This window comes from Geotrypetes seraphini, chromosome 8, assembly GCF_902459505.1.
Source record: "Geotrypetes seraphini chromosome 8, aGeoSer1.1, whole genome shotgun sequence".
In the NCBI taxonomy this organism is placed as follows: Eukaryota; Metazoa; Chordata; class Amphibia; order Gymnophiona; family Dermophiidae; genus Geotrypetes; species Geotrypetes seraphini.
This window is the reverse complement of record NC_047091.1, coordinates 61,918,854-61,943,944: the sequence shown is the minus strand read 5'-3', so window position 1 is coordinate 61,943,944 and position 25,091 is coordinate 61,918,854. Positions and strand designations below refer to the sequence as shown.

Here is a 25,091-nt window from a genome sequence, read left to right as displayed (position 1 = left end):
TCAACTGAGGTCTACAGGCAGGCCAGGTTTTCAGGAAATGCACAATGAATATGCATGAGAGAGATTTGCATGTACTGCTTGGTATGAAAATCTCTCATACATATTCATTGTGGATATCCTGAAAACCTAGCCTGCCTGTGTGCCCCTTGAGCTACTATTATGAACAAAGAGCACAGGGGGTTTTCAGGCCAACAATGTAGGAATTTCTGCCAGTTTATTAGCTCATGTGATTTTAATAGGGCCACACAGGGTAGGGGGTGACAGAGTGCTGCTGGAATCTGCAGGGGCTTGCAGTGATGGCCGCTAAAGTCTGGAGCAGGAGAAGCTGCATCATCAAAGAAAGTGGAGAGGAGGAGGCAGGGGAGAAAGAGACTTCAGGGGGAAGGAAGGGGGCCGGGGCCAGGATCCTCATGCCCAGGCTGAGTTTTATCACAATCTGCCCCTGGATCATGGTGCCAACTCTCAGTCCTTGCTCTGATCTAGTTGGAAATGGAGAAGCAGTAGGAAACGGCAGGATCATAGAAATTGCCCTCCCTTCCTTTACAGGTACTTCTGGATCCACACTGTGCACTGGTACATTTTCAAAAGGAAATGCAACTGGAAGGTTCCTGGTGAAAATAAGCATGCAAGCTGCCCATGGACTCTGAAAATGATAGCAACTGCAAAGCCTGGCTGTGGCCTGGTAAACCTAGTTCAATGAGAGTTTATAGATAGGAAGGCAAGAGGAATGAGAAGTCTCCACTAGTATTTGAAGTGAACCCAGGTAGGGTTACCATATTTTGAGCAGTAAAAACCCGGACACATGGCCCCGCCCAGCCCTGGCCCATTCTATCTCCAGTCCCGCCCCATTCTGCCCCCACAAAGCAGGAGTGTGTGGCGCAGTGATTGGAGCTACAGCCTCAGCACCCTGGAGTTGTGGGTTCAAACCCCGCACTGCTCCTTGTGACTCTGGGCAAGTCACTTAATCCTCCATAGCCCAAGTACGTTAGATAGATTGTGAGCCCACCGGGACAGATAGGGAAAATTCTTGAGTACCTGATTGTAAAACCGCTTAGATAACCTTGATAGACGGTATATAAAATCCTAATAATAATAAATCCTTTTGTTCTCCCTGACAAGCTCCGGCTGCGTCTGGAGGGCCTGGAGCATACGCGGATGTGTGTGACATCATCCGCACATGCTCAGAGGCCCTCCAGATGCGGCTGGAGCTCTGCAGGGCTTTCCAAAACCCAGACAAACTACCGGGTTTTGGAAAGTTCGTGCAGGCACCTGGAGAGTCCTCTAAAAAAAGAGGACCTGTCTGGGTTTTCCCTGATGTCTGGTAGCCCTAAGCCCAGGGAATCTCCCATTGTATCTAGATGCTACTGCCTTGACTAGAAAAAGGCAGGCCAGCAGCAGCAAATCAGAAGACCAGTTCAGTTGTAAGAGATGCTATTAAACGTGCGAGTGTGTGGCACAGTGGTTAGAGCTACAGCCTCAGCACCATGAGGTTGTGGGTTCAAATCCCATGCTGCTCCTTGTGACCCTGGGCAAATCACTTAATCCCCCATTATCCCAGGTTCATTAGATAGAGTGAGCCTACCAGGACAGATGGGGGAAAATGCTTGAGTTCCTGAATGTACACCACTTGGGTTATAAGTGGTATATAAATAAATAAATAAATACTGATAAATCCCCCGAGGAAGGTTTTAGAACTGAAATGCCTAAGGGACAGTATGTTAGCTGTACCCTGGCGTCGGGAGTGAAATTTTGACAGTGCTGGAGTTCTATGGGACAGATAAGTGCAGTTTCACACATTGGGATTTATAACAGTTGACAGTGTTAGTATAGTCTGTTATGATTTTTTTCACAGAATATTTTACAATTATTTAATTTAAAAGCAAGGAACATAAAACATAATAAAACTTGCTGTATTTTTCGGTCTATAAGACGCACCTGACCTAAGACGCACCTACGTGTAGAGGGGGGAAAACCAAGAAAAAAATGCAGAATTATTTTTCTTGGCTTTTCCTCCTCTACACGTAGGTGCATCTGGTGGTATGCAGCCCCCAGTACCTTTTTTTAAATGCCGGTGGTCCGGCGTGGTCTCACCAGGAGCTTTCTGCATGCCTGCTGGATGGCTGCCTCCTTTCTTTCTGCAGAGCGGCGCATAGGGCAGGAGAGTGAGTGTTTCACTTCCTGCCTGGTCCATGAATGGCTGCAGATTAGCGAGAACTGACGGCAGCCATTCATGGAGCGGCGCAGGACCAGGCAGGTAGTTAAAAGCTCACGCTCCTGCCTTATGCGCTGTTCTACAGCAAGAAAGGAGGCAGCCATCCAGCAGGAGCGCAGAAGCTCCCGGTGAGACCGCACTGGACCACCGGCATTTAAAATAAGGTACTGGGGGCGGGGGGAAGGGATTAGTTTTAACAAATTGTATTCGCTCCATAAGATGCACCCACTTTTCCACCCACTTTTTTGGGGAAAAAGTGGGTCTTATGGAGTGAAAAATACGGTAGATAGGGAAGTTGGGGGGAGGAACAAATTATTTAAAAAGACAGGGATTGGTAAATTTGGGTTCTGAAATAGCTGTGTGCTATAAGAGGCCCCATGATCCTCCTCCCTAATTTAAACTTCTGATGTTCCTCTCCTGGTTAGTGTTAGCTTTTGAATGTTGAAAAGATGGTTTTGAATAACTACATTTAAAGTCATTTTGATGGGAAGAGGAAGCGCTTTTTGTATATCAGTATGGAGTGATTTCACTCATTTTGAAGTAGTGATGGGATAAACACTAGCTATGTTCCTTCTTTTGATGACTAGAAATAGTAACACGAAAATATTCCAGACTGCAGTAGGGGCCCGTCTATCTCAAACTACTCTTGCTAGAACATGTTGGAGGTAATTTTGGAGTCGAACATGTGTAAACAGTACAAACAGGCTCTTCTGTGTGGGTACCAGCACATTTTCAACATGAAAATAGATAACATACTTCTCTCTAAAATTACCTCAGAGAATCTGTGTCTACAGATATCCATTCTCATTACCACACACTATTTTCATGGGGCCATTTATGTGGATATTTTCAAAAGTAGGTGCATAAGTGAAAACTTCTCCCTACCCCCTCTCCTAGAACACCTCCATTCAGTTCAGCTAAAGTTATGCCTCTGCAGGTTATACAAACAAAACTTAACATGCAAATCAGAAGCACAATTTTATAAGTATCCGTTTGCATGCAATAAAGCACCATTTTGCATGTGAAAATGGCTTATCAATTTGCCTTTCTCAAGCTCAGTTACTTACAGGTGTAGTTTTTCTGCTTAGTTTGGGGGTACAAGGAATAGGGAGGTCATATTAGTGATAAGGGAGGGGGACAATTGAGCACTAACATCAGGACCATTTAGGGCAGGGGTGTCAAATGTCTGTCTCCAGTCGGGTTTTCAGGATTTCCCCAATGAATATGCATGAGATCTATTAGTATACAATGAAAGCAGTGCATGCAAATGGATATCATGCATATTCATTGGGGAAAATCCTGAAAACCCGACTGGATTGCAGCCCTTGAGGACCGACATTTGACACCCCTGATTTAGGGGGTACCACCTCCCTATAATAAGGTTGCCAACTGGATCCAGATTTTCATGGCAAGGTCGATCCAGTCCTGGGTTTACCCCATTGCATGCAGGGACTTGCAGTTCCGATTTCCCCATTGCATTCCCTAAGAAAAGCAAAGCTACACGTCCCTGCATGCAATGGACTGGATCAACCCTGTCTGGGAATCTGGATCCCGTTGGCAGCCTTATCCTACAACCCCACCCCTCCTCTCCAAACTGCACCTATAGTTATTAGCCTTCTACAGAGCAGGTACAAAGGGTCTGACCTAGAAATGAGGGATCACAGCTGACTGACCCAAAGAAGGAGGGTAGAGAGGCTCCCAGAAGAACCCCGAATACATTCTTATTATCTATCCATCACCTGCCTAGCACTGTCCCTTCCTGATGGCTGATTTTACATAAACATTTCTCTGCAGCATAAAAATAATGCATTTAGTGTGTGTTGCATGGATCCTATGCCAATGGTTCATTTTGGTGCAATCAATTTGGATTTTCACTGGGATTTGCCCTGCTGGTATTTAATCTTAGCATGGAGCCCACAAAGATGTATTTCTATCATGAGTGGTATTTCTATCAGAGTCAAGGAAGATGGTGTGGTGGAAGATAGAAATGGAGTGGGGGGAGGTGTTGAATGTGAGGGGAGGCAGTGAAGAGTACAGAAAGGTTAGTAAGATACCAGCAACCACAGAAACTGACAGTGATTGCCCCAAACTACGGTACAACCCTAACACCAAACCAGTATTTAGAACTAGGCAAGCTGACTTCAAGTCGTCATAAGATGCCAGTTCTGGTATTCCAACACCTATCACCTGTCCTTACAGAGGCTGAGATCGTGGCCTGAAGATGCTAGAAAACCAAGCCTGGATTACAATTTTATCATCTCTGGCTACAGATCACAAAACAGTATTCCGAGATCTATAGTATACATTTCCATGGAAACAACAGGCTGAGCCCCCTCCTCCACAGAATGCTCCATAGAAGGGAGGAACTGAAAAAGAGAATACCCCTACAGAACAGAGGAAGCTAGGAGTTAGGTGGGAATGGGAAATACCCTGCATGCTCCCAATGCCAAAAGGGGTTGTTTTTTTTTTTCCTTCAGGGTTTTATTAGAGGAGAGAGAGGAAAAAAGAACAAAAAACAAACCAACCCCCCAGATGAAGTGGTGTTGCAAGTGTACAGTTTCACCCTGCATGCCCTCCCTCTGCTCCGTCTGTTAAGCATAGCTACTCCCCCCATTCCACCTCATTCTTCACCATTTCGCTGTGTGTGAGATGACCTTCACATGCACAGAACTGATAGAAAGAGCCCTATGAAAGAGCACTTTGTTGCACCCATTCCTTAAATTCAGCACTGGCCTTAACGTTGGACCTGGACGTTGAAACCAGGTTCAGCCAGTTAAGCTGTAACATTGTGAGGTTGAGGGGGAAGAGAGCTCTTCATTTATCAACCAGATACCCCCACCCCTTCCGAGACCCCTGAAAGTGCCTCATGCTGAGTTGCATTGTGCCTTCCCACTCTGTTTTTCCTCCTCTCCGCCCCTCACTGTTCCTCTCACCGCACAGCCTTGTGCTTTCCCCCACAGCACCCACAATGCTCACCGCACCAATGGCATGCCCGCAAGGGCAGGTAGCAGCACATACAGGGCACCACCAGGGAAAGAGCGATGAGTGCCATCCATCGCACGCAGAAGTGCGGGTGTCCCAGATCACAGGAACAGGGGTCCGAGAACTCTCCCTCTGAGTCCGACATGCAGTGGTAGAGCATGCTCTCTGCACACCACATACAGGTGAACTGATAGACACAGCGGCTAATGGGATCTGGAGCGTCCTGACACTGCCCCCTCCCATTCTCCTCACTGCTGAAGACGTCCCTACAGTAGACACACCGAGAAGGTGCAGCGTCCTCTTCTCCCAGCTGCTCCTTGACATTTTTCAGCTTGGGGGATGAAGCCCCATGGATCTTACAGGATGGAGAGCCTTTGGGGTCCTTGAGGGAGCCTTCGGGGCCCGCTGCATGGAAGCGGTACTCATTCTCTTTGGGTTTCCCACTCTTTTCGAAGTGCACACACATGTCTATTTTGTCGGGATCCTGTTCCCGCTTTTGCACCACAGCACGCCTGTAGTCCTCATAGCCTTTGGACACCCAGAGGTCCTTGCATGGGCTAATCTTCTCCAGTTCCTGCTCATCATGGAAGGTGAGATGTGGCAGAGGCTGAACCTATGCAGTTAAGAGCAGAGTTACACTTATTAGGGAACAGCACTAACCCCTCACCGTGCACACACCTGCTTCACCAGCAACACCAGAAGAGAATTATTCATAGAAAATAATACATTGTAAGGAAATGCTTCTGTCTAAACATCACTTCCTGTGTTTCAAAGGAATACTTTCACCGGGTCACAGAAAGTCTTTTTGGTTGCAAAAAACTCAAGCCATCGTTTCATAAATGTTTTTCACCATTTCTTAGAATGACCTCCATTGATGAATAATCTCCTTTGTTTAATGATCACCATTATTTTCCAGGATAACACCTAGCCAAAATACCTAAGGAGGAAGTATACTTGAACCACAGGTGAGAAGGCTGACGGAGAGGCTTACTGGTGTCAAAGGTCAGAGACCAATGCTTACTGTACCGTAGATGAATCACCTGAACAGGTGACCTACCTGTGCCGTGGGTGTGGCAACCTGGGCAGTGCTGTACCCAAACTCTTCAGATGCTGGCGACCGTATGTAGCAGCTGGATGAGGACTCGCTGGTTACTATGGTGATGTGTTTGGGTAGCATCTCCTTCCTGCTGTTTGAAGAGGACTCACTGTCTGTATGCATCTGAGGAAAATTTCAGACAGTCAGAGACAGAAAACCCATAAGGAAAAACAAAGCACAGTCTGATTAAATCCACACCCCAGCCAAAAACCTGGTCTGTAAGTTCAATAAGAAACTAGCCATCCAATGTAGGGTTCCCTAAAAATAGATTGAGTGCACCTGGGGTCTCTTCTGTGTGGTTCTCCTTAACTCTGTTCTGTAAATAAAGAGAACCAGGTATGCTCAGAGAGGTAAAGGAGATTGGGAAATGTTGAAAACTGTGTGTCAGAGTCCTCTTTTATAAGCTTTATTTCCTTTTGAACTAGGGGTTGTGGATGGATATGTTTTGGAATCTAGACTTACTGTGACTGCATGGTCCAAGCCATCTGCTTCATCTGGAGAGGAGGAGAAGGAGGAGGAAGAGGGAGATATGGAACCTGAGAGGCAAAAGATAAAGGAAAGAGAATCACTTCTGGAAACAGAAACACGACAGCAGATTAAGGATCCAGTATATGTTCCTTTCCCAGACACACAGGCAAGGCAAGGTCAGCCACAGGCAGAGTCAGAATTAAGAGTTCAGACACAGGAATTTATAATGACTTTCCCAAGGTTATACACAGGGAATTAGAACACAGCTGAGGTTAGAATTCAGGAAGAGGGAAATAACACGAACAAGGTCAAACGCAAAGTCAATGGCAGAACTGAAGTCTAGGGAGATACACTGACTTGTAAAGGCTCATCTGTAACAAAGAGAGATGGGTCACCTCACATGCATTAGGGCTGGGGATTTAGGCTTTCTGGGGCCTTCTTGCAGAAGCTTTCCCACCTCAAGGAAGGGCTGCTTACAACCTTGTGTCTAATCTTAGTTGCAGCCATGCTGATTGCAGTAAAATACCCATAAGCATCAGTGTTTAATAAGAATAAAATAGCATGTACATCAAATGTTCTTAAAAAGTAATTGTTTATTTATTGGTGTTTGGCAGGTGCTTTTTATCATTTGCCAAAATGCAACTGGCATAAACCTGCTGTGAATGGTTTCATGGAATATGAGATCAGGCTGCCAAATGACTTTCTTTTACCTGCTCATACCCATGAACCTCCTCCCACCCAGCAGAACATCCCTATCATATCATATGCTCTGCATAGCAACCTTTTGTTAACTGCTCTTTCGGACCACTTCCCCACCCTTTCCTGGATCCACTGCTCCTGTCCCCATCTTCTGATGGAGCTTGCCAGTGTTCTTGCTGGCTATGAGGTCGTGGGGTCATTTGTGCCCTATGTCCCACCTTCTGTGAGCTCCTCCACAGCAGACTGCACACTCTTCTCAAAGGTCACAGCATCAGCTGGACTCTGGAAGGTCAGACCAAACTTGCTGTCATCTACCTTCCAGTGATGGAAGATGGGGTTCACCTTATTGTACACCAAGTCCTTCTTTAATACACACTCAAGTATGGTCTGTAAAAAGGGGAAAAGACACAATAGCATAGCTTTTATGTAATGACTGAAAGCTTCTAGCTATTCAAATTAGACTTACTGAACTACATATCGCAACAGAAAGCAGCAAGGCCAATTCTACCACTTGAAAGACTAGGCTTTTGCCTAGAACAGCAGAATTCAGGGGATGGCAGCAGCAGTGTAGCATAGTATGGAGCTTTTGAGTACCTGCATGAACACAAGACCTACATCCCATCTCCTCCAATGCAAACTTCCTGTCGAATGGGATAAGACACAGCAGGACTTGAAGATGAGCAAGTGCACAAAGGGCCTGCACTGTGCCATGCTGTGTCTTCTTTTGATATGGCCTCAGGCTCAGATAAAAAAATGGAAGTAGGGAAATAGTTGCAAGTGGGAAGGAGAGGGGGATGCTAGACTCTGGTGGTGGGGAACACAAGGCTGAAAGTTATCTAGGGTGTAAGACACCCTTGGGTAGACTCCACTCAGTAGGGCTGTCCTTAGGGGCTTATAATTTGGATCAGGATTCTCAACCCAGTCCTCCGGATACACCAAGTTTGTTTGGTTTTCAAGATATTCACAAAGAATATGCTCGAGATAAATTTGCATACAATGGAGACAGTTCATGCAAATTTATCTCATGCATATTCATTGTGAGTATCCTGGAAACATGATGGTTTGGTGTGTCCTGAGGAGTTGGTTGAGAACCCCTGCTTTGGAAGGATCCATGCAGATGCAGGAACAGGTGGCTTCAACATGTTATTGGCGGGTATAGGAAGAGTTGGAATGCCACCATAAAAAAGGTGTTTGGGAGGGTTAGAGATGGGAGGGGAGGTCATTGCTTTTTGGGGGGTCACGGATCCTGGGTAACACGGTAAACATAGTGACATCATAGATGATGGCAGAGAAAGACCTGTACGGTTCATTCAGTCTGTCCAAGAGGATTAACTCATAGCATAAGGTATGATGCAATACTACGAGTTAGAATTATGGTTAAATTTGCATATGTACTCTATAAGGTGCTACATGGATTAGCTCCATCATATGTGGTTGAGCGATTTACTTTAGCATGTCCTCGGCAAGCTATCCCCAACACTAACCAATTTGTTTTTCCATCCATTTGTGGTCAATCATTCTGTAGTGTAGATACATAGAAAAATTATTAGCATTTCAAGCTGTGAGGTTTTAGAGGAAAATATTGAATTATTGTCCCCATGTTGATTCTTATTTAGCTAAAAACATATTTGTTTAAGAAATGGTTTATATAATGGTTGCTGTTAAAACTATTTTTATCTTTTAGGCTATATGTTATGAATGTTTCCCAATTGTTGTATTGGTTTGATCTTATTGGAAAGTTCTCTGAACTTATTTGGTTGTAGAGGCCTATAAATAAAGAATTATTATGATTATTGATTTGTCCTTGCAGTTTTCAGGGCAAAGACAGTAGAAATCTGCCCGGGATTGGTCTTGTACTCCAACTATTGAAGCTGGGTGAAGGGAAGGGGAAAGAAAGGAAAGAATATTGAGGGAAAAGGAGTGCCATCTCAATCTCAGGGGGACCTCCTTTCACTCTCATTTTTGGAAGGAGTTCACACAGATATGTCCTGGTACCATCCCACTTCCAAAGATCAACTCTGGTACCCAAGTGCTTCTCAACGATTTATTATATGCAAATCCAACTCATGCATATTCATTGTGGTGATCCTGAAAACCCAACTAGCTTGATATACCTACAGGAGAGGACTGAGAAGAACTGAGCTAAATTATCAACTACAGCATCGATTTTATTCACCTTCACCAGCTTCTCTCTCAAGTCTTTGTGCCATTAGAAGTGCCAATTTGTGGGGCTTATATGTTCCTAAAAATTAAAAATAAAAACGAATTTCTTCCCCCTGGTTGTCCTTCATGCGTGATAATTCGGAGACCTCAAAGACCTGTACCCTAGATTCTAGAGCCAGGGCACCTTTATACAAGGTAAACATGGCACTTACTGTTTGATCTCGCAACCTTTCTCCGCGGATGATGTAATCCCGTTGGTGTGTACTCTCTGGGCGCTTGACCTTGCAAATCATGACATGACTGAGGCCGCCCCCTCCCATTGGCACCCATCCCCCGCTGGAATCATCACGTGTCATCACAACGGCTCGAACTCGGACCACGTAGCTGAAATTGAGAAGCAGTTTTTGTTACACTGTTGCTGTCTGCTCAGGGGCTTTCAACCAACACCCTCCTTCCCTAGTAAACAACTCTCTTGTGGCTACCTGTGCCTTCCGGTTAGTGACGGGTTTAGATTTTTGCTAAAAGGATTGAAAACATCCGCATATCCACAAACTCGAATATATAAGGTATGTAAATGCTTATGAACAAGAATAGAGGTATATATAGTGCAAACGAATCCCACTATGGAATCATGAAATCCTGGGATCTACATCAGTTACTTTACTGCCTCTTAAGATATATTTCTTTATTCCGTCACAAAGTATAGAATTAGGTTGTTTATAGGGTAAAAAAGCCTCAGAGTTTGTAGCTATTAACACAAACTGGGTTTCAAATGTGATAAATTCACATGATCCCCGATCAAATTATAGGCAAACCCCCCCCCCCCCACTATCCTTTTTTGGGGGTCCTTTTGTTTATCTTTTATACTAAGTTCTTTTTTCAAAATTTTTTGCAGTGTAAATATCTTTCTTTTTTTTTTCCAATTCTTTATTCATTTTTTCATCTTACATCAAGTACAGCACACAATATTACATCATTTGAACTTGTACACATCACTTGAATTTCTTTCTATTATCATCTTAAATACATAAATTTACTCCCTCCACCACCCACCCTTCCCATAAATATTGTAATCAAAAATATCATATAAACATTACATTCATATTTATTGATTAAATCTTAATATAACTATAAACCACCCCCTCCCCATAATTATTAAATATACTTTCAGTGTAAAATGGCGTCTAATCATTACAATAAGTTATCAATGGTCCCCAAATCTTTTTAAAATTATTATAATTCCCTTTTTATATGGCAATTGTTCTTTCCATTTTATATATATGGCACAATGAATTCCACCAGAAGGTGTAATTAAGTCTAGTGTAATTTTTCCAATTCCTGGTGATATGTTGAATGGCGACTCCTTTCATTATCAATAAAAGTTTGTTATTGCTTGATGAAATTTGACTTTTTATTCTCATTGACATCCTGAATAGAATTGTATCATATGAAAGAGCTACATGGTTCTCTAATAAACAATTAATTTTAGACCAAATTGATTTCCAAAAGACCATGATGCAGGGACAATAGAATATTAAGTGATCCAGAGTCCCTGCTTCCAGATTACAATGCCAGCATCTATTAGACTTAGAGCTATCTAACTTTTGTAATCTAACTGGGGTCCAATATGCTCTATGTAACAAAAAGAACCAAGTTTGTCTCATAGATGCAGACACTGTACATCTCATTCTCCAAGACCAAATTCGTGGCCATTGAGATGCAGAAATTTGATGCTTAATCTCAATGCTCCAAATGTCTCTAAGACCAGTCTTTGGTTTTTTATTTATAAATCCAGATATCAATTTATACCATTGTGCGGCCTGGTGTCCCAAGAAATCCGCTTGAAAGCATAAGAACTCCAGACTATACTGATTATTAAGATTTTTGCATTCAGGGAACCCCTCCTGAATAACCTGCTTCAGCTGCAACCATTTAAAGCTTTGTGATTTGTTAAGACCATATTTATGTTGCAACTGTGGAAAATCAAGCAGTTTACCATTTAAAATAACATCACCTAAAATCCGTATACCTGCAATAATCCAATGCTACCATACGATTTTAAATCCGCCAATTTAAATCTTGGAGTTTAGCCATAAAGATTGATTTGTTGATTTGTGTATTGGGTTAGGAGTTAAATTACTGACATAACGCAATGTTTTCCATGTATCCATCAATATTCTGTTCTCTTTATATATTCTAGGCATCTTTACACTGATAACATGAGATAAATGTAAAGGAAACATGAGTCGCCATTCCAAATACAACCAATCTGGGGTATTTTCCATGAGCTCTGGGAGGACCCAATACATACCCTGGCATAAAATATAGGCTTGATGATACCTATAAAAGTTTGGAAAATTTACCCCATCCTCCACAATTGGTTTTTGTAAAGATACTAAAGCAATTCTAGGCATTTTACCCAGCCAAACAAATTTTGTAAGAATACATTTAACTTTTTATAAAAGGACCCTTGAAAAAAAACTGGTATCATACTCATTTGATAACAAACCACAGGCAATATCATCATTTTAATAGTTTGGACTCTCCCCCACCAAGAAAGATGTAAAGGATTCCATTGTTCACACATTTCTGTTACTTTTTTTAATAAAAAATTTTCATTCTCTTTCATTGTGTCTTCCAATGTATTTTTTATCCTAATACCTAAATATTTTAATTCATCTTCCTTCCATACGAATGAGAATGAATCAAATAAGCCTTTAGTACAATGCACATTAAGTGGAAGAATTTCTGACTTGCTCCAATTTATCTTACACCCTGAAAATTTTCTGAATTTCTCTATCAACTCAAGCAAGCATGGAATGGTAATTTCTGGATTTCTCAAATAAAGCAGTATATCATCTGCATATGCAGAGACTTTATATTCCCAATCTGAATAAGGAATACCCTGTATCCCCCTTAGCTTGTTGAATGGCTAATAACAAGGGTTCTAATACAATATCAAAAAGCAAAGGAGATAATGGACAGCCTTGTCTAACCCCCCTCCGCAAAGTAAAACGCTCTGATAAATTATTATTAATATACAATCTTGCAGCAGGGGAGCTATACAACGTCTGAATCATTCGTATAAATTCTGAACCTATACCAAACCAATCTAATGCTTGATACATAAAAGTCCACTCAACCCGATCAAAGGCTTTCTCCGTGTCCAAAGAGACAGAGAAAGCCGGATCATTCATGGCTTTTGTTAAATTTAACATATGAAAAGCCAATCTGGTATTATTAGAAGGTCTCTTAGTAACAAAACCCGTTTGGTGCATATCAATAATAAAAGGGAGAGCCTTAGCTAAGCGTAAAGCTAATGTCTTAGCTAAAAGTTTTCCATCAACATTGATTAGTGAGATAGGCCTGTAGTTTGAAACCAAAGTGGGATCTTTGTTTGGCTTTGGCAAAACGATTGTTAATGATTCAGCCATAGTACCTGTAATGTAACCCTTAGTTAGTTGAGACTGATATAAATTTAATAAATGAGGTAATAGGGTAATTTGAAATTATTTATAAAATTCTACTGTGAAACCATCACCACCTGGAGCGGATCCAACTCTAAGAGATTTGAACGCTGTTTCTAATTCTTGTAGTGATATAGGCTTCTCCAAACTTCTTTTTATATGTTCAGGAACCTTCGGTCCAATAATTACATTCAAAAATTCTAAACCATCTTTTTCCCTATCTCCACAAGGCTCAGAAGAATATAGGTCTTTATAAAAATTTAGAAATTGACTTAAAATATTTGCAATCTTATTATGTGTCTCTCTATTCTCATCCTTTATTGCAATAATTTTTGTTCTTCTTTTCTTTGCTTTAAGATAATTTGCCAATAATCTTCCCGCCTTATTTGAGCTTCCATAATACAGAGTTTGTTGGAAAAACAAATCTTTCCTTACAAATTTTGAAGAGGATATCATTATATTTACCTTTTACTTTTAATATAGCCTGTAGAGTACTTTGCTCCCACTTATCAACTAATTTAGTTTCCAAATGTTTAAAATTTCTTTTTCCAAATTATAAAATTGGTTTTTAAGTTGTTTTCTAATATACGCCGAATATGAAATAATATTACCTCTCATGGTAGCCTTAAATGCGTGCAAAACACAGGGGAAACAAATCCACAAAGGATAGAACAATGGAAACAAGTGGAATTGTCCAATAAAAAGGTGCACCAAATAAAGATGTCTTTCAACTCATCTGGACAATCAGGTTATTCTTTATTCTTCCAAAAATACTCGACCCGACATGTACATGTTTCGGCCCTACGGCCTGCGTCAGGAGTCTTAAAGATCTTTGGATGTAAATAACCTCTAGTATGGACCACTCTAGCAACCTGTATTAATCAGAACGCCGTCGTGTAGATGTCGGGTCGAGTATTTTTGGAAGAATAAAGAATAACCTGATTGTCCAGATGAGTTGAAAGACATCTTTATTTGGTGCACCTTTTTATTGGACAATTCCACTTGTTTCCATTGTTCTAGCCTTAAATGCGTCCCATAATGTTTCTATGTTAATATCTTCTGAAGTATTAAGTTGAAAAAATTCAGTCATTTTTCATTTAAATTTTTCAAGGAAATTTGAATCCGCAATCAATGTATTATCAAATCTCCATACAGATTTGCTATAATCTTGCTCATCAAAATGAAATTCAATCCATACTCCACCATGATCGGATAAAATGGCAGCTTTTGTCACTTTCTGTACTATTTGATTCGAGACAAAAATATAATCTATTCTTGAAAAAGATTTATGGGCTTGTGAACAAAAAGAAAATTCCCAATCATCAAAATGAAGTATACACCATATATCTATAAAATTACAAGATTGTGCCAAATTATCTAACCCTAATGACTTCATAACTTTACTTGGTTTTTTATCCAATAATGGATCCATTACAGCATTGAGATCTCCAGCCACTATTAAATTAGAAGCAGTCAGTGGGAGTAGTAGTTGTTGTAATTTCTTAAAAAATTCCATTTGATTCATATTCGGGGCATACACATTAAACAGTTCCAGGGTATTATTTCCCATGCTCATTCTCACATGTACCCACCTACCCAAAGGATCCGAATCAATCAGCTGAAAATTAGCTGTACATTTTTTTGTTTATTAATATGGCAACCCCAGCTTTTTTGCCAACTTTTTTCTTCCCTTAAATTCATTTTAAAAGGATGATATCAAATTTTTCCTCTTTGCAGTTACCCTATATGGCTAAAAACTCAAGTCAAACCTATTTAAATTCCTGAAGACTTGTAAATTTATATTGCTTTAGGCTCAGTTTTCCATCTTCCTCTCTCAATCCCTTACGAACTAGGACTCTAGGCCCAACATATTAGCATTCTAGGATACTAGGCCCTGCTGTAGATGAAACAGCACTATCAGAGATCCTCTTAAAACGCTCTGCTTAAGCTGAGTAGCCATCATCTCCATAGCCCATCCGATGCCGCGAGTCTTCTAGTCAGTCATCCATTCCTATACGTAGAGCGTCATGTCTGTTGATCAGTGCTAATATCCTGAACTTAAAATCACTAACATCCACTAATGGGCACTGATTGAATGAAAATTGCTTCTCAATGCTCCGATCCGATCAAGTCATTTGCAACGGACCTGACATCGATATTCCCTTCGATATATGAAGCATACATTGAAGTTCAAAGAGACCGCACAGAAAAACATATATAATGTTTTGATCCTTAAATGTCAGCGGCGGGGAAACATACTGGGAAAAGATAAAATGCACTTTATGTGTAACGCCAGCCGCAGGAATATCGCAACGTAACCACAAGAGGAAGTGTTTCTTATCCTATATTAAACACTGTCAGGACACTGCCCTCTAATGGTTATACAATAACCAGGCTGTCTTTTAGATGCAAAATATCAATACCGCTTTGATTTATTTTGAAAATCAAACGTCAATCCCATTCTTCTTGTAAGACATCAGAGATATTTGCATATAACCTGAACAATCTAATGACTGCGTTCTGAAGAAAACAGTTAGAAACAGTTAATTTAAATTAGTTCCATATATGTAACGAGATCATTACATAGGGATATCATCAATTTTCCAATTGAAATAAAAAATGAAAAATAAAATAAGCCAAAATAAAAAGCACGAATCTTGTATGATATTCCTTTCAAACAACCAAAATATTAAAGGTTATAGCTGATATTATATACTCTCATGGCGACATCAGTTGTTCACAGTTCTCTAGGAATTCCTGTAATTTTGCCGGATCTTCAAAGTTTTATTGCCATGTTACCCTCATTATACATCAACCCATATCTAGCACCCAGAGATCTAAGTTTCGGGTGCATCTTCAACAGCTGTTTTCTCTTGTATGCAGTATTCCTAGCAAAGTCAGGTACTATATGTATTTTTTAATCCTGACATCTAAGATTTTTATTTTCCTTTGCTAGCTTAATAATTTCTATCACCTGCTGATGTCTCAAAAGTCTAAAAATTAGAGGACATGGTCCCTGTTGTTGATTAGACCTTCTTGCAGGGATTCTGTGCGCCCTTTCAAATTCAAGTGGAAATTTCGTTTTAAGGGGCAGGATCATAGGAAGGAAGTTTTCCAAGAACGCAATTGAGTCATTTTTTTCCACTCCCTCAGGAATCCCAATAATCCTCAAATTATTTCTTTTACCTCTATTAATACAGTCTTCCAAGTCTATCGTCAGATTTTCAATTACTTTCTTGTCAATTTTGTATTGCTGTATCATATTTTCATTCATCTCCGTTCATTTTTCCATTTGATCCATCTTTAGCTCCATGAGTTCCATCCTTTTGTTAAGGTTAGCTACCTCCTCCTTAATTTTTTGCAGGGTTTTTGAATTATTAGAAACAATTTCTTTTATTTGTCGAAGCTTCGCAAAAATATCATTATGATCTTCCTTTGGCAGCGGTACCTCCGTGGGAGTCTCTGGCTCTGGTTTTGATCGCTTTGCGTTGCCTGAAGTTGAGCCCAACATTTTTCCTTTTTGTTGTTTATTCAATGCCATATTATACTACCAATATTACATATAGAGGAAGCAAAATTTAATATTTATAGCTTAATATATCCGTTTGTAAATCCTGTTAGTACGGAGCTGCTCATTTACCTATCCATTCGGCTGCGCATCCAAGCCATGCCCCAGTGTAGATATCTTTCAAGTCTTGCATGCTTTCATATACTCAAAACAATATTCCTAAATTCCAAATATGTTCTCTACGTTAGTGGTCCCCAACCCTGTCCTGGAGGACCACCAGGCCAATTGGGTTTTCAGGCTACCCCTAATGAATATGCATGCAGCAGATTTGCCTACCTGTCACTTCCATTTTATGCAAATCTCTCTCATGCATATTCATTAGGGCTAGCCTGAAAACCCAATTGGCCTGGTGGTCCTCCCGGACAGGGTTGGGGACCACTGCTCTACGTAGTCTCAAGAAATCACAATAATTCCCAAAACCAGCAATCCAATAGAACTTTCTTTGTCAGCTGTATTAACCAAGCCACTTATCTTGAGTTGTTCTTCCGTCGGCTTCTTTTCCTATAAGTCTATCGCTGCTACACAGCAGGTTGTAGCTGGTCACAATGCAGCAGCGATAGACTTATAGCAGGGGTAGGGAACTCTGTTCCTCGACAGCCGTATTCCAGTCAGGTTTTCAGGATTTCCCCAATGAATATGCATTGAAAGTAGTGCATGCAAATAGATCTCATGCATATTCATTGGGGAAATCCTGAAAACCCGACTGGAATACGGCTCTCGAGGACCAGAGTTCCCTACCCCTGACTTATAGGAAAAGAAGCCGACGGAAGAACAACTCATGATAAGTGGCTTGGGGGTCCTTTGACTAAGGCATGCTAGCTGTTTTAGCCCGCACTAAATATTAGTGTGCGCTAAACGCCAATGCCTCCATTATAGACTGTGAACACGTTAGCATTTAGCACGCGCTAAACAGGATAGCGCGCCTTAGTAAAAGGATCCCTTGGTTAATACAGCTAACAAAGAAAGTGCTATTGGATTGCTGGTTTTGAGAATTATTGTGATTTCTTGAGACTACGTAGAGAACATATTTGGAATTTAGGAATATTGTTTAGAGCAGGGGTATCCAACCTGCGGCCCCGTGAAGTATTTTGTGTGGCCCTGGTCGAGGGCGATGCAGTGTTTTCCTCTGCTGCCCCCGGGTTTTTACCGTCTTGCCGGCTCTCTCTTCTGTCTTGCTGCAGCATTTGCGCATTTGTGCGGCCCCAGAAACATTTTTTTCGACCAATGTGGCCCAGGGAAGCCAAAAGGTTGGACACCCTGGTTTAGAGTATATAAAGGCATGCGAGACTTGAAAGCATGCACGAAATTTAGATATTTACACTGCAGGAAAAGGATAGTGGAGGGGTTTGCCTATGATTTGATCAGGAGCATGTGAATTTATCACGTTTGAAACGCAGTTTAGGTTAATAGCTCCAAACTCTGAGGCTTTTTTACCCTATCAACAACCTAATTCTATACTTTGTGACAGAATAAAGAAATATATCTAGGAGGCGGTAAAGTAACTGATGTAAATCCCAGGATTTCATGATTCCCTAGACGCATGGAACGCTCTTCCAGAGGTTGTGATAGGCCAGACCACAGTACAGGGGTTCAAGGAAGGTTTGGATAGGTTCCTAAAGGATAAAGGGATTGAGGGGTACAGATAGAAGCAGAGGTAGGATATAAAAATGGTCAAATCACTTCACAGGTCAAAGGACCTGGTGGGCCACCGCGGGAGCGGACCACTGGGCGGGATGGACCTCTGGTCTGACCCAGTGGAGGCAACTTCTTACGTTCTTATGATTCTTTTGCACTATAAATATATTTTTGGACTGTCAGACTGATTTATATTCATGAATAGAGGTAGTCATATTTTGGGTATCTTGATTTGATGCAGTTTCCTCCCCTAAAGATTCCCTTTAGTTGTTTGTGCTCAATAGCTTGAATGTGTCACGGTATGAAGAAGGTATGTTTCTGATGATAAACAGAACAGCAGCGCTCATATCTTACAGTGGGCTTTATTCAAAAAGGAATTTGTCCCCATAGGAAAATATTTACTGATTAAGGCCCAATAGCTAAACACAAATAATTTAAACTAATGAAAGAAAGAAAAGGCTTGGTAAAGTAACCGACTCCAGATTGGAATATTTTCTAAGGTATGACTTGAAGCCTAACAATCTTTATTATCGACTCTCTCCTATCCAGCTCCCAACCATGACTCCCAGTCGTTGCTGTGGCTGGTAGAGTCAGGGCACAGCGTCTCCATTTGAGGCCTATGGAAGCGCTAGTATAGCTCTAACACAGATTGAATTTGACCGTCTTCATCTAGAGTTTAATGATTAAACTGATGCAGGAAGCTCACTCCTGGAGAGATTCAGAATGAACCATTCCGAGAGAGGATGTGCTCGAATGGTTCAGAGCTGGAAATGATTTTAAAGCACCTTTCCAGTGACGGTCAGAATTTAGGGTGATATTTCACAGTTTGCTGCTTGAATATCACTGTTTTTACCCACTCAATTCCTGCAGAACTTCAGTGGACTGGGTTCTTTCTAGAGACCATGCCACCAGACAACAGCAATGCCCATATTTTTCAATGCCAGTCTTCTGCCTAATTCTTTTTGCTCACATAGAACACACTTTGCATCCTCTTTGTGCTCTGCTAGAAACAAAGAAGAGAGGCCTTGTAAACAGTAAAATCAGCAGAAGTGAGATGAGAGGTACAGAGAGATTGCATTTCTTTTCCATGTTTTGTGCTTTCCTGGCTACGGCAGCCTCACACCGATTGCTTGGCCTTGTCTCTCAGATGCCACAAATCTGCCATTAGCCAATTCCAGAACAGAGATCTTCGGCCATTCCTGGATTTCTGACAACTCTCTTCTGAAGTATTATGAAAATGGCAGCACCGATTTTAATAAGTAGAATCTTTTATTACATTTGCCATCATTTGGTTTGGCAGGGACAGATTATTCTTGATTTGAATCATTTCTTTCCAATTGTGGGCAACAAATTATACTTAATACTAGGTGTTCTGACATTCATCCCCTTCATATAGGGGTTCCACAAGGCTCTCCTCTACATTTCAATCTTTATCTAGTACAGTGTATTGCAAACGGTGTGCTGCCTGAGATTTTAGGTGTGCCATGAGATGCTGGGGAGCAGGAGAAGCGCCGGCCTACAGGACATGCCTCTAGCGGCGAAAGGCACATCCTGTAGATAGTCAGCCAGTGCCCACGCCTCTCCTTCTCTCTGTGCATCTTTCTTTCTGCCCCCCCCCCCCCCCCAGCGGCTCAGGGCTCGTCTGGAGGCCTTCGCACATGCGCGGACATCGATGTGATGATGTTACGCATGCACATAGCATCGTCGTATCAATGTCCGCGCGCTTCCGGATGCCTTGAGCCGCAACCACTACATTTAGTGTGCCAAGGCTTGACAAAGTTTGCAAGAAACTGAGCTAGTACCATGTGGTACAAATGTACATTATCCAGTGGCGTAGTAAGGGGGAGGGGTGATGGGGCGGTCTGCCCCAGGCACCATCTTGATCGGAGCGCTGGCACCCCTCCTCCTCTCCCCCTGCTGTGCATGCGCCCCCTTCCCTTCCTCCATTACCTTCTTAATTTTGGTGCAAGCATCCACCAACTTGCTGCCCGCGTCGGCTTCGTCGCTCTCTCCGATATCACATCTGGGACCTGTGCCTAGGAAGTGACATCAGAGAGAGCGCCGAAGCCAACACAGGCAGCAAGTTGGTGGCCAGCGGTAAAGTTAAAAAGGTATGGGGAAGGGGGGGCATGCACATATCAGGGGGCGCGGGGGAGAGGGTGGGGGCGGGTCGCCACCACCCCGGGCGCCGCTCACCCTCACTATGCCACTGACATCACCATAGTCGTTCTCCATGCTCGACGATGTTCCTGCTCATTGGACCTTTAAGGCAATGTACGTGACTATTAAACAACAGCCCCTGGATACTGTAAAGGTCGTACAGAGTTGAGTGCACAGTTTTGGGCATGGATCACAGATCTCCGCAGAAACTATTTGGCTAAAGCAGCAATAGCAATCAATTAATTTTTTTTATTTTTATTTTTTTATTTATTCAATTTTCTATACCGTTCTCCCAGGGGAGTTCAGAACGGTTTACATTAATTTATTCAGGTACTCAAGCATTTTTCCCTGTCTGTCCCGGCGGGCTCACAATCTAGCTAATGTACTTAATGCACTTGTTAATGGCATTAACAAGTGCTAATTGGCAGCCATTAGTTATTAAGCATGGATCTGTTCTAGGCCCCTATTCTATAACCAATGCACCTAACTTATCTCGCATGCAACACGTGCATGGTGAGGGGAGGAGCATGGGCGGATCAGGGGCGTTCCCAGGATTTATGTACATGTTTATAGAATTCTTGCATTTCTACACCTGACAGTGGTTGGACATAAGCATTACGCCAGCCTTTATAAAATTCACTCTAAGAGTGCCTCATTCCAGCACCTAATTTTGGGTGCCATTCTCTGATTCTCTCCCCCTCCCCCCCCAAGTGAGCAATGCTCTATCTTAAGACTGCTCAGCAAACTGAAGCCCATGCTGGCCCATGAAGATTTCAGGAAAGGTTTGCATTTCCAGGCTAGATTACCGTAATTCTCCATAATTTAAGGATTGCATAAGTACATCTAAGAGCTTCACAAGTGCAAAATGCAGCTGCTATACTGATGGCAGGGATACCGTGACACCATCATATTTTACCCCATCATAAGGCATTCCATTGGTTACCAGTACAATTTTACGTTACATTCAAAATTTTGCTGTTAATTTTTTGTCTGTCTTGAAAAATATCAGTCTAATAGATCTCTTAGGCCAGGACTTGGCGCCTTACCATTCTTGCTTTATCCAAAATAAGAAACAAGGTCTGCTATTTTTCCTACTGATGGACCTTACATGTGGAACAAGCTCCCAAGTGAATTAAGACCTCTCGTGTATTCAAGTGTAAGCTTATGGCTATGCTGTTTACCCAGGCTTTTGTTGATGGTACTACCTAAGGTCAGCGATTCAGTTTCTCAGTTGGCAAGTTGTGCAATGTGTAATCTTTTTAATTGATTTCTAGTACTGAGCAATGTATGCCTGTGACATGCTTTTATAGCTACAGTTATTGTCTATGGTGTTTTTGTTTTATGGATGCTTTGATGTGATCGACCTAGGACTGGAGGTGGAATATAAAATATAAAAAATTAAATACCACATGGCTTTTGGATGGAAGTTCCAAACCATGGCTGGTCAAAAACTATCCTAGAACTAGATAACTGATCAGCTCCACATCTTAATTTGAAATCCGTCTTGTTGTATGGTGAAATATATGCATATAACATTCAGATGCACAGAAGGCCACCTCTGAAATTTTACTCTTCAAGGACAGAAGATCCATCTATCAGTTGGGCAAGGCAATGGAGTACTTTTGTCCTGGGCAAAAGTGTGGCTTGGACTGGCCCTAATCTCTTTTAGGAGTCAAATCAGAGCATATCTGGTGAAATCTGCTGTACTAGGGCTTAGAAACTGCCCATACCTTGTACACTAATGAAAGCATTTGTGAGACACTGCGGCTTTTTGAAGAAAAAAATGAGATCAGTCTCTACTAGAACATATGTTTGATGTGGGTCAAACTGTGGCTCAAGGAAGGTGGCATATTTATAAGTAGAACACAATATTATCTGGTTTTGCTTTGGGTTGGACAGGGATCTATCCTCCCTCCCCCATCTGGAAATATAAACTTGCTATACAGATCATTCCACAAACAGGAAATAGGGATGTGCCTCCGGCACTAATATTATGATTGTAGGGAGGGGAAATAGCCTTTCTGTTTAGCAAACCTTGAACATTTTAGATACCGAAACAACATTTTTAAAACACACCTCTTGATTTAAAATGGAGTGACATCATAATGTGTTACTGTGGGAGAGATAATGACATCATGCAATGAGATGTCAGACATCCCTGCACAAGATGGAATCTGAAAATTCTTTAGCTGGGGGGGGGGGGCAGGAGAGAAGAGGCTGGGGGAGTTGGGTTTGTAAACAATTGCTTTATACTTCAAGAATGTAGAAAAACACAACCAGTAAGCAGTGGGCACGTAGTCTTTCCCCCTAGTATACACAGTGGTGTATCTTTGAAATTGTCACTGCACATACATTATTGATATCTACCTATAATAAGAAATAAAAATATATACACGCACATCTATATAAATACAAATGTACATTTGGTATAGATTTTCCTCATGAATATTGACAATGCACTATATCTATCTATAAATTAACGTCTCAGTACCCTACACTTCTAAACCATAGTTATACTATTTCTATGAAACAAAATGTACATGCTTAAATAAACAGGTTGATAAAAACAAATCATATTTTTCACATGACATCCTAACCTCCCAAAAGCATTGAATGCCTTAATACGCCTGCCTAATGCCCGAGACTGGCCAGCTGCTCGCACATGACGGTCTGCGAGATGGGTCAGGCATTTCAAATAACACTGCCCCTTCCAGTGTATCCCCACCAAAGAAATAGAATCTGACGTATTTTACAGCTTTTGCCTAACCTCACAGCTTTTTGCAGAATTGCTAAATTTTGGTGAATGCATTCCAGGTTTTAATTTCCTCCAGGAACATCCTTCCATAGACCTATGAAAAGCAATCCCCTCCCTCCTCCTTACGCCTGTTTATGACCTCTCATCCCCTTTTTCCTCCCCAGATCAGATTTTGCTCGGAAAATACATGGAAACCTGTCAAGCAGAATCCTGTGGGCCAAACGTTTCCTTCCAAACCCTCTCAATGGAAATCCTGGGTAGATTTTTTGTGAATGGAGGGTCACATGACCCAGGCTAGGTTCTTTGTCCTCTCCTCAATAAACAACAGGTGAAAAGCAGGGGAAAAACCCAGGGAGGCATCCAAAAAAAAACCCCCTCAGCCTAATTGCTCAGGTCCCATTTAGCGCCCACAGGTGTGAAAAGCAACCTGCATGTCTCATTGCCTTGCTCCCAAGAAAGCAGAAAACAAAACCATCACACACCAAAAGAAACCTTGCCAAGGAGGAAAGCGAGGGGGAGAAATCCAGCAAGGATGGAACCTGCAGCAGATCCCTGCCTCCTTTTTATGAATGAGTCCAGATGCAAATAAGATTGATTCACAAACATATGCCCCCTTTTTTTTTCCACCTTGGAGGAAAAGAGAGAGAGAGAGAAAGGGGATCTAATTTCATTCACAAAATGTCATCCAGCAGGCAGGCAGAATGGGAAGAAACAGGCAGTCGTGGCAAGGGAATATAATAAATGCCTGATACTAAGAGTCCTTAGCATTAGCAATAAAGGAGAGAAAACAAAACAGGCACAGAAATGATCTATATCTGAGAGAAATCGAAAGGCTCTTCTTAAGACAAATTTGCATAGAACTACATGCATGCATATGTGATTATATATATATATATACACACACAAAACATATGCATATCTTTCTCTAATAGAATGGCATAGACTTACTCTTGTTCCATGATTGCAGCGTTGCTTTGCCTGTCTGGGGGGGTTTAAAGAATTATTTCGTCTGCTCAGATGTTTCCTTTTTTCTCCCTTTCTCCATTTTTCTTTGAGCATCACGATGCCGTGGAAGATGATGGTGATGGTCCAGGAGCCATTTTTCAGCTGGTAGCATTCTCCCTCCCTCCCTTCCCCCCCCCCCTCCTCCCTCTTGCCTTCTCTCCCCTGCTCTTCCCTGGCCGCACCTGGGCTGCTCAGCGCTGGCCCCGGGCTGCCTCTGTCACCGAGAGCCCGAGCCGAGCCGAGCCGGGAGGGAGCGAATGAGCCGGCCGGTCTGGCCGGTCCTAGTGCCCACCTTCACCTGGAATCGAGGGCAACAGCCACTCAACACCGTCCCGAGGGCAAACAATAATACCCCATTCGGGATACACTTTACACTTAGAGTCTAGACTAGGGGAAAGGACTGGAGGGCAGATCTTATCACCCTGGGTCTGGGTTGTAGGGGGGGGGGGGATCTAGCCAGGGTGAAGATGTGCTGGGGTAGGTGTTTTAGTTGCCCCTGGCCTGCACTGAAGAGCCAGTGGTGAAGTTTACTGTTGTCTTGTGGCTATATCTTGGTGCCCCCCCCTGGTCCTACAAAGTGTGGGCATTAATGCCCGAATCCTGCCCTTGACCTCGCCCTCTCTCCTTTTACCCCAGGCTCCCCTGACCTTTTCAATCTTAGCCCTTCTCTGCCCTTTCACCCCAAGTTTTGCCCCTTTCCTCCCCTCCCCTTCTGCACTCCTCATTCTCGGATTTCGGACTTATCCCCCCCCCCCTCTTATGGGTTTCTCTTCTGCCCTCTCGCCTGTCCGGTTTACCCCCGACCTCCTTGGTATCCGTTTGCCCCCCCTCCTCCCGTTTTACCCCTGCTCCTGCCCTCGTGCTCTCGGCTGTTATTTTCC

At 42.3% G+C, this 25,091-nt stretch overlaps 1 protein-coding gene across 2 annotated transcripts in view; it reads right to left on the bottom strand.

The window, feature by feature from the left end:
- SPRED3 (sprouty related EVH1 domain containing 3) overlaps positions 1–24,291 on the bottom strand; it is a 68,736-nt gene extending 44,445 nt beyond the window's left edge. Inside the window, exons 1-6 of one of the 2 annotated variants that reach the window (XM_033956585.1) lie at positions 24,154–24,291; positions 9,833–10,004; positions 7,676–7,844; positions 6,753–6,826; positions 6,252–6,413; positions 5,476–5,807 (exon numbers count right to left, since the gene is read on the bottom strand). In XM_033956585.1, the coding sequence (XP_033812476.1) occupies positions 5,476–5,807; positions 6,252–6,413; positions 6,753–6,826; positions 7,676–7,844; positions 9,833–10,004; positions 24,154–24,164 (920 nt within the window). In that variant the 5' untranslated portion in view covers positions 24,165–24,291. Of the gene's footprint in view, positions 1–3,535; positions 5,808–6,251; positions 6,414–6,752; positions 6,827–7,675; positions 7,845–9,832; positions 10,005–24,153 lie in introns of those variants that run through there. The other variant, XM_033956584.1, reaches the window with a different exon arrangement.
- Positions 24,292–25,091: the final 800 nt, after the last annotated feature.